At 41.0% G+C, this 10,760-nt stretch overlaps 1 protein-coding gene across 1 annotated transcript in view; it reads right to left on the reverse strand.

The window, feature by feature from the left end:
• Positions 1–7,786: 7,786 nt before the first annotated feature.
• Positions 7,787–10,760, reverse strand: part of CXCL9 (C-X-C motif chemokine ligand 9) — a 6,639-nt gene continuing 3,665 nt past the window's right edge. Inside the window, exon 4 of the mRNA XM_007122569.4 lies at positions 7,787–10,016. Within this exon, the coding sequence (XP_007122631.1) occupies positions 9,912–10,016 (105 nt within the window). The 3' untranslated portion in view covers positions 7,787–9,911. The remainder of the gene's footprint in view (positions 10,017–10,760) is intronic.

Below are 10,760 nucleotides of genomic sequence, written 5' to 3' on the forward strand. Positions count from 1 at the left end.
TGGGGCATAGGTTCGATCCCTGGTCAGGGAACTAAGATCCTGCATGCTACAAGGAACTGCCAAAAAAAAAGGAAAAAAAAAAGGCTACACGGCTCATGAGTGGCAGGATCAGAAATATCTTCCAGTCTCTTGGTTTTGAGGCTCTTGGTTGTCCTTCCAGCTGGAAGGTTTCTCCCAGTGTTAAAAGTCTGTGTTTGGGGTTATAGGAGATAATCATAAAGATAATAGCAGCTAGTACTTATTGATTAAAATAAAAAGTATATTATATGTAACCTGTGTCATTTGGGCTCTCTGGGAAGCAGGCACTGAGACAGAATCAGATGTGCAAGAGGTTTATTGGTGAGACCCTTTATAAAAATAAAAGTGGGAGGAAGCAGAATTGTGTAGAGACTGCCTCAGACTTGGATACAGATCTGTCAAAGTTTTAATCAATCCAGTGGGGAGCTCCTGATGAAAGACTGCCCATCTGGGCGGAAATGACCAGGCCCTAGTATTTCTTCTATACCCTGTCATTGGCTGGAGGCTGCCCAGTAAGAGCGTGGTCTCAAAATCTGGGGTGAGTCCAAGGTGCTGCTGTTGGATGTGGTCAGCTAACCACCCTTATTGCAGCTGAACAGCACCTTCAACAAAGGTCCAAGCAGCACACCTCCATGGCTGCCACATAACCCAAGCAGCCCAAAGTTCTCTGTTTGTCTGGAGTTACTTTCAATATCCAAATAAAGTGACTTAACTCCCCCAATTATGAGAAATCTAAAATCTTTCGCAATATTTTCAGAGTCCCAGCCAGGCTGGCATTTAAAACTGAATGTGTAAGGCAGGGAGGGATAAACTGGGAGATTGGGATTGACATGTACACACTACTATATATAAAATAGATAACCAATAAAAACCTGCTATATAGCACAGGGAACTCTACTCAATACTCTGTAATGGCCTATATAGTATGGGAAAAGAATCTTAAAAAAAAAAAAAAGAGTGGGTATATGTATGTATATATATATAACTGATTCACTTTGCTGTACACCTGAAACTAACACAATGTGGCCTCTCCCGTCGCGGAGCACAGGCTCCGGACGCGCAGGCTCGGCGGCCATGGCTCACGGGCCCAGCCGCTCCGCGGCATGTGGGATCCTCCGGGACCGGGGCACGAACCCGTGTCCCCTGCATCGGCAGGCGGACTCTCAACCACTGCGCCACCAGGGAAGCCCCAATAAAATTTTTAAAACAACAAACTGTGTTACACAGCAGTGTTTTAAAGCTGGTCATCCCTTATATGTTCACCTTTTTGGTTAATTCGAAATAGCTTTACCAAAATGGAATCGCAATTTTTGTCCTCACTAACAGTGCATGAGAGTTCCTGTTGCTGTGCACTGTGATAGACAAGCCATATTGTCTGTTTTATCAATTTTAGCCATTTTGGTGGGTATGTAGTCATATATTGTTCCAACTTCCATTTTTATTTAATTAACTATAAATAAAGTAAGTATAGTAAGTAAATCAACTATACTCCAATACAAATTATAAAAAAAAAAAAAAAAAAAAGAAAAGCAAGCAAGCTGGTCATCCTGCCACAGGAAATTTCTCACTGGTCTTCTATACCTTTACTCCAGCCTGCTGTCATTCTTGCAGTGGCATTTTACTCCCATCTCCTTCTTCTGCCTCTCTTTTTGCTGTTCCAGAATTCCCAACACCCTCCCTAGCTGCCAGAGGTAATTTCTATTCCCTTACTATTCGGGGAAATTTAGCTTGCATTTGCTTTAATTTCCATTCCATAAAAACCCCCAGCCAGTCTGGCCCTAATCAAAGTCTCCAAACAAGAGACATCTGCCTTGAGGTATGTTCTGCTGCTTTTAATATTGTAGAAGTGATTGCTGGCATTACTCTTCCTAAGTAACAACACTTTTTCCCCTCTATGTTAATAATTTACTTTGTCATTTCTCCTCTCACACTTAATAGATTTTGATGTTAGTTCCTCCTTCTATGGGAAGTTCAGGTTGTCTACTCAGATGGTTAAGGAAAGCTGATGGTAGGTGGCTGGGCCCACTTGGTCCTACACTCTACACAGAAGGCAGAGGCCACGGCCTCATTCCCTGAAGATAGAGGTCCCAGCAACTTTTTCCTTTTTTTTAAGCAAAAAAATTCCTTATGAAAATAGTCAACTTGAAACAGTAAAGTGAAATAGTATATTTAAAGGATGAGATTGTAAAATTTGTATAGGAAACTTTTCTTTTTTAAATAAATTTATTTATTTAGTTAGTTAGTTAGTTTTGGCTGTGTCGGGTCTTCATTACTGTGTGCCGGCTTCTCTTGCTGTGGAGCGTGGGCTCTGGGCGCGCAGGTTCAGTAGTGGTGGCGCACGGGCTTAGTTGCTCCGTGGCATGTGGGATCTTCCCAGACAAGGGCCCGAACCCGTGTCCCCTGCATTCGCAGGTGGATTGTAAACCACTGTGCCACCAGGGAAGTCCATTATATAGCAAACTTTAAAAAAAAGCAAATAGTTATGTATTATAGAACTTGACACCTTTCCCTGTAATCTTTTACCAATTTGTCCCAGTTTATACTCTCATTTACAGACTTAGGTTTGATTACTCATTTGTGATTTACTTACTTCCTTAAAATGTAGGATCAAAAACTCTCCTGGGAACTTTAAATTAACTTGCCTCAAAATGCCTCAGGTGACTGCCTAGAAGCTAATTAACTCCTTATATGTAAGAAAGGTTGCTTGTTTTCCCCCCTCATCTAATTTCATCCTCTCTATACCAGCCAAAAAACAGAGTGATGGTATTCTAAAGCACCTATGATTGCAGTTTCTCTCTTTATCTTCCTTTCTAATAAGAAGGAAACTTTGCACCTTCCTAGGAGGGATAAAGAAACCTCAAATAGCTTTCTCCTAATTAACTGACCGAGAGATCACTGGCATTTCAATTTAAACGTATAGCTTACAGATTTAATATTTTCACTGATTACCCATTGCTCTAACATAAATTTTGTTCCGATACAAACTGCTTTCTGGTATAGCAAAATAATTTAAATTTTAAATCAGAGAACAATTCCTAAGAGTTAAGGTCACTTTACAACAGGGCAGTCACACGGAGAGGAATTCAGTGTGACTGGGAGCATTCTGGGACGGAAAAGCAAGACTTGAATCATATATAGGTGGGAATCAGTTAGATGGGGGTGGGAGGTGAGTGGAGCAGGTGAATAAAAGAGCGTGAGCAAAGCTGAAGGCAGAAGTGAGCATGGTAAGTTTAGATGTCATGACAAGAGTAGTTCAGATTGATTTGGAAAAGACATGAAAGAAAATTTAGGGTAAAGCATATGTCAATCAACTGAAAAAATACATATTAAGTGCTTCCTAAGTGCCAGGCACTGCTCTAGACACTATAGATGCAGTGGTGAAGAGAATAAACTTTTCTGCAGTCAAGAATATTATTGTTTGTGGTGGGGTGGGGGACAGGAAATAGCTATATAAATATTTTTAAAAGATAATTTCAGATTGTGATGAAGTTAGATTGATTTATCTGATAAAAGAGAATGAAACAGACCATAGCTACCAGATTTTTAAAAATCGTGTGTGCCTTCTAGGTAAAATTGGAACAGGCATCCCCTGTATGGATGTTTTATTCTTTTGTTAGTTCTCACTGGTCTTCTATACCTTTACTCCAGCCTGCTGTCATTCTTGCAGTGGCATTTTACTCCCATCTCCTTCTTCTGCCTCTCTTTTTGCTGTTCCAGAATTCCCAACACCCTCCCTAGCTGCCAGAGGTAATTTCTATTCCCTTACTATTCGGGGAAATTTAGCTTGCATTTGCTTTAATTTCCATTCCATAAAAACCCCCAGCCAGTCTGGCCCTAATCAAAGTCTCCAAACAAGAGACATCTGCCTTGAGGTATGTTCTGCTGCTTTTAATATTGTAGAAGTGATTGCTGGCATTACTCTTCCTAAGTAACAACACTTTTTCCCCTCTATGTTAATAATTTACTTTGTCATTTCTCCTCTCACACTTAATAGATTTTGATGTTAGTTCCTCCTTCTATGGGAAGTTCAGGTTGTCTACTCAGATGGTTAAGGAAAGCTGATGGTAGGTGGCTGGGCCCACTTGGTCCTACACTCTACACAGAAGGCAGAGGCCACGGCCTCATTCCCTGAAGATAGAGGTCCCAGCAACTTTTTCCTTTTTTTTAAGCAAAAAAATTCCTTATGAAAATAGTCAACTTGAAACAGTAAAGTGAAATAGTATATTTAAAGGATGAGATTGTAAAATTTGTATAGGAAACTTTTCTTTTTTAAATAAATTTATTTATTTAGTTAGTTAGTTAGTTTTGGCTGTGTCGGGTCTTCATTACTGTGTGCCGGCTTCTCTTGCTGTGGAGCGTGGGCTCTGGGCGCGCAGGTTCAGTAGTGGTGGCGCACGGGCTTAGTTGCTCCGTGGCATGTGGGATCTTCCCAGACAAGGGCCCGAACCCGTGTCCCCTGCATTCGCAGGTGGATTGTAAACCACTGTGCCACCAGGGAAGTCCATTATATAGCAAACTTTAAAAAAAAGCAAATAGTTATGTATTATAGAACTTGACACCTTTCCCTGTAATCTTTTACCAATTTGTCCCAGTTTATACTCTCATTTACAGACTTAGGTTTGATTACTCATTTGTGATTTACTTACTTCCTTAAAATGTAGGATCAAAAACTCTCCTGGGAACTTTAAATTAACTTGCCTCAAAATGCCTCAGGTGACTGCCTAGAAGCTAATTAACTCCTTATATGTAAGAAAGGTTGCTTGTTTTCCCCCCTCATCTAATTTCATCCTCTCTATACCAGCCAAAAAACAGAGTGATGGTATTCTAAAGCACCTATGATTGCAGTTTCTCTCTTTATCTTCCTTTCTAATAAGAAGGAAACTTTGCACCTTCCTAGGAGGGATAAAGAAACCTCAAATAGCTTTCTCCTAATTAACTGACCGAGAGATCACTGGCATTTCAATTTAAACGTATAGCTTACAGATTTAATATTTTCACTGATTACCCATTGCTCTAACATAAATTTTGTTCCGATACAAACTGCTTTCTGGTATAGCAAAATAATTTAAATTTTAAATCAGAGAACAATTCCTAAGAGTTAAGGTCACTTTACAACAGGGCAGTCACACGGAGAGGAATTCAGTGTGACTGGGAGCATTCTGGGACGGAAAAGCAAGACTTGAATCATATATAGGTGGGAATCAGTTAGATGGGGGTGGGAGGTGAGTGGAGCAGGTGAATAAAAGAGCGTGAGCAAAGCTGAAGGCAGAAGTGAGCATGGTAAGTTTAGATGTCATGACAAGAGTAGTTCAGATTGATTTGGAAAAGACATGAAAGAAAATTTAGGGTAAAGCATATGTCAATCAACTGAAAAAATACATATTAAGTGCTTCCTAAGTGCCAGGCACTGCTCTAGACACTATAGATGCAGTGGTGAAGAGAATAAACTTTTCTGCAGTCAAGAATATTATTGTTTGTGGTGGGGTGGGGGACAGGAAATAGCTATATAAATATTTTTAAAAGATAATTTCAGATTGTGATGAAGTTAGATTGATTTATCTGATAAAAGAGAATGAAACAGACCATAGCTACCAGATTTTTAAAAATCGTGTGTGCCTTCTAGGTAAAATTGGAACAGGCATCCCCTGTATGGATGTTTTATTCTTTTGTTAGTTTGTTTGCATTATTATTATTACCTTCCACATGAATTTCTTAGTAGGAATCTTTTTCTTTTTAAAAAATATTTATTTATTTATTTGGCTGCATCAGGTCTTAGTTGCAGCATGCATGTGGGATCTAGTTCCCTGACCAGGGATTGAGCCCAGGCCCCCAGCATTGGGAGCATGGAGTCTTAACCACTGGACCACCAGGGAAGTCCCCTTAGGAATCTTTTAAAGCCACTTGCCCATTTTGTCAAGATTGGCTTAGTTAGCAGTCTGTCTTATTATCCTCATGATTCTGGTTCTAGTTTAGAGTTAGCCATAGAGGACTGTGCCCACATAAGTGGCAACCCATTGTTGCAAAGTGCAGAAAGTGACTGAAGGAGGGCGTGTGTCAATCCCTCCCAGGTAAGGAAGTCTTTTTCCACAGGAAATCAGTATGTGACACAGGCTCACCTGACAAATGCATTGAGTGAAGCTGCCAGTATCAATTGCTGACTTCAGATTTATAGCAAATCTTCACTTCTTTCTTATTTTTCAGACAAAATATGTTATAAATACTCTAATTTTATCTACCCCATAGGGTGTACACATCCCACTTTGGAAAACACTACAACAGACAGGGTCTGGGGAGAGAATGGTTATTTCACTAAGGGTGATAAGGGAAGGAGACTGTGAAGTGACACTGAAGCTGAAATTCAAATGAAGAGACAGGAACAGCTGTGCAAAGAAGAGTGCTTCAGGCACAGGTGTATCGGTTAGGGAAGCAGAGTTGCTCTGAATATTAAGAGATTAGAGGATTTACTATAGGAATCAGATGTTACACAGATGAGGGAGGATCTTGGGAAATGAAAGTCTGGGAGGATAGTCAAGGGACTGGAGAAAGATTCACTGACCAAACCTTCAGAAGCACTGGTACAGTTATACACATAAGAGTTTGTGAGAAAAATCCAAGAAGCTAAGACTGTCCAGCTGTCAAACTGGGACTGCTAGGGACCTATGGGAAGCTATTGCTTCTATGTAACTACTGCCTCTCTAGGTCCACTTCCAAGCATCTGGTGGAGGACCTGGGACCATTGTTGGTCACAAGGCCACCAGTCATGGAGACAAAGCGAACTCAGAGGAGAGCAAGTGCAAGCTGGAATCCACAGGATCCACCGTGTCTGTCACTGTATCTAATCAAGAGCTTTTGATCTCATTTCTCCAACCTATTTTTACAGTCCTGGAAACATCTCTCTGTGTGTATGAGATGTGAAACACCCTCTGTTGCGAAGAAAGTGCAGCAGAGGCAAATGGTCGGGGGAGGCTGGGACTGACCCTGAGGACTTGCTATGCACCGAGATCTATGCTGGGCCTGTTCCTCACAACAATCCTGGAGGAGGAACTTGGTGTACAGGGAGGTTAAAAAGTGTGCTTGAACCAAGGTCACACAGCTAGTAAGTGGTGGGATTGATCTTAACTCAGATACCTCAGAAGCCAGAATCTTAGCTCTCTCCACAGCATCCTGCTGTGTCTCAGGTTAAGGTCCTTGTGGGCTTTGTCATGTTCACCATCAGCAGCTGCTACCTGCCCAAATATCACACATATCTGGCCTCTCAAGTGTATCTCAAACGTACAAGGCTGGTAGTCTCTGTCCACTCCCAACCTTCTTAGAGACTCCATACTGCACAATACCTCCAGCCCAAGTTTTCTGGACTCTGGAATAACTTATCCTATGTTTGGGTCTCCATAACTACTTGAGGCTTTATAATATTTAAACATATATGGTTTTAGGTTATGGAAAAGAGTCAGGACATTTTTGGTCTCCTGGGTATATTTTTTATTGGAATAGCATTGCCCTTGAGGATTAGGGAATAAATTGCATTCCGCATAAACTCTTGTAAGTCAATGTTGTTATAAGGTATTGTCAAATTTTCCGCTGAAGTTTTTTTATGTCTCCAAAGAGCACTTTAAAGAGCTTCCATGTTTTTATCTCAATTACACTTTATTTGAGATGAAACCAAATGAATAAGGACACATGAGAATTACTGTTACATGTGCAATAGTTGAGGTACATGTCTGAGACATTAAAAAATCAAGACTTGTTTTCTGATCAGTGGTGCATTTATTGATAGCATTGTCTTTTAACAAAGAAAAGATTTCAAAGTACAAGGTATATATGTCAATACTGCTTTGCACTTAATTATTTGCTTAGAGAGTATACATGTATACATAAATGATGAGTGATTATCATGTATATATATGTCATAGCTACTTAGTCAAAACATGCGGTCTTTGGGTATCAGTTATACATTGTCCACTTTACCAGTGAGATGCAAGGTAACTGGGTCAGACTCTCAGACCATGAAACATTTAGATTTTTCAGGGGGAGTTACACGAAAGGAGCTAAAGAGTTTCATGACTAGTTAAGAAGTTGTTTGGGATCACCACTGGGAAGCACTGAAAGTCATCTGCAGTGTAAGGAGTGACAAAAATTGGGAAAGTAGGCATAGATTTAAATTCTGGCCAATGACATTCTCTCTTACAGAGTTCTCAGAACCTCCTCTTTAAGAGGGTTTTCAAGCCCTGCAGAGGCTAACTGGGCACCAGCGATGCTTCCACTAACAGGATTTACTGCTCCCTCTAGCTCTTGGTAACTTAATACCCCCTTTCTTCATGAGAGCTGCTGTGGTAATCGATAATGACAATACTTTACAAACTTTGAAACAAGTTAAACTGACAATGAAATTCATATCTACCTAAAATGAGTTTTTGAAAGGATCTTGGTGGCTTTCTCGTAAGATCATAGAAAAGTGAGGCTTGTCAGGAATGGTATTGAAGGAATTTTTATATTGGGTGGGGAAAGGCTGGGCACTGGGTGATCTCTAAAGCCCCTTCCCATTGTAAGATTCTATGATTCTAAGTTTCCTGTATGCTTAATGACAACAGTTTAGAATATCCCTAAGTGATTTAAACATTTCCTTCTTATCTTTTGGAGAGGCCAAGTTAACATCCTGTCAGAAGAAAACAAGGATGTTGCATCACCCCCAGTCCCCAAAGTGATAATGGCCTGAGGATAATGAGTAGAAGATGTTACCAGGGGTTAGATATATGGAGTAGCCAATAAATAGCCAGCTCCTGCTTTGAGGAGATGGTCTGGTTGCCCTCCTACCTGTAACAACTGCAATCAAGAAATTATTTGAAACCTAGTTCCACAGTATATTAGGCACAGTGGCAGAATTCGGGGGAATAAACTGTGTCCCCTGCCCTCAAGGAGCTGACAATCTTGTGGGAGAGTTAAAATTAACAGACAAAAAATAATTAGAAAACAACTAAGTGCTCACCTGTATGGTACTGAACAGAAGTGAAATAGGAGTTTTAAAATAATCCAAGTATCCAGAAGATTTTATTTAAGAGGCAGGATTAAAATGAGCTTCAAGACTGAATCAAGTGAGGATGAGTGAAGAGAAGGAGGTATTTCTGTGGGGTGTTGGGGAAAGAGTGAGAAAGCAGTAGACGCAGGTGAGTGAGAGCATGACCTGTGTAGCAGAGGGGGCAGGCACTGAATTGTGGTAGGACGGTGAGGAACTGGCTTGACTGCAGCAAAGGCAACAGAAAGGAATAAAGCGGTTACCCTGGGCAGGCAAGATGGAGTCACATGGCCTCAAAACCAGACAGAAGGTTCTGAAAGCCAATTGCTAGTGTTCTCCAGTGGTGATCCCCAGAAACAACCAGCATGAATATCTCAGATGCATTGTATAAGAGGCCCACAGGCAGATTCAAATACAGATGCCGCTGGATGGCTATGGCAGCTTGGTGAGGTCCAGCTCGATTCCAAACTGCTCGGCTTACCAGCATGCTGTCAGGCTGGGGCCTGCTGACGTGTGCCTCAGTATATTCTCTGGAGTCCTAGGAAGACTACAGCTGTTCTCCCAGGCAGCTGTTGTGTGTGGGATGTGGTTGTGAGGACATTTGTCCAGATGTGGGTGTTGCTGAGATTGTGGGCTTAAGCATGATGAAATTCAGTTGGTCTGAGGTGGAAGAACAAAGATAAACTCTAGCCTCTAACAATTCTTCACATTTGGATTTTAAAAGCAACTTTCTACCTTTAATTACAATTTCAAAATAATGCTTTAAATTTTCTAGTTCAAATCAACAAGTTTATGTATTAAGATGCCATCCCTTTTTGGAATTATTTCAGTATAGTTAAAAAGAAACTTTTTAACACAAAATACTTGCTGGTAAAATGGTAGCTCATGTAGTCTTCTTTTGAGGAGGATGTAGAGATTTTTTAACTTTTGGAACTTTCTTGGTTTTTTTATATTTTTTCCCTTTCTTTTGCTTTTTCTTTTGGTTGACCTGTGAGGAAACAGAAAGAAAAAGGGTAATGTTTCTCTATCTTACCATTTTTCCTTCCTTATATTATATTTGGACTCTCCAGACTGTGGTCTTTCTTTATCCTCAGAACCAGTTTAAAGTTGCTTCAGTCTCAGTGGGGCTCTTTTTGATTCTATTTCACTCACTTTGAGGAGGAGGCAGTAGCCTTCTGACTGGTTCTCTTTTGTCCACTTTCTGTGCTCATTACTACCCCACTCCAATCTTGCTTATGACCCACCTGTCCCAACTATGGTTTTCTGAGGTTGGTACTATTATCATCCAATGTTTACAGATGAGGAGACTGAGGCTTGGAGAGGGTAACTTGCCCAAAGTTGCACAGCTAGTATGTGGCAGAACTGCTAGTCTGTCAGAGTCCAGAACCAAGCGCCCAACTACATATTCTGTGGCCCTCTTCAAACTTAACTCCTTAGCACACCATGCAGGATTCCTCCCCCTTTCCTGGTCTACTTTTCTATCTCAGTCCCTTCACTCCCTCCACACAAACTCCAGCCACATTACCCGAGGCTCCTGGAGCACAGTGAGCTCTCTCATGATTCTAGTCTTTTTTTTCATGCTGTCCTTACCCTCCTGGTGAACTACTTATCCTTCAAGACCCAAATCAAATGTCACCTGATATAAAAAGTCTTCCTTGGGCTTCCCTGGTGGCGCAGTGGTTGACAGTCCGCCTGCCGATGCAGGGGACACGGGTTCGTGCCCCGGTCCGGG

Source organism: Physeter macrocephalus, chromosome 7, assembly GCF_002837175.3.
Source record: "Physeter macrocephalus isolate SW-GA chromosome 7, ASM283717v5, whole genome shotgun sequence".
Classification (NCBI taxonomy): Eukaryota; Metazoa; Chordata; class Mammalia; order Artiodactyla; family Physeteridae; genus Physeter; species Physeter macrocephalus.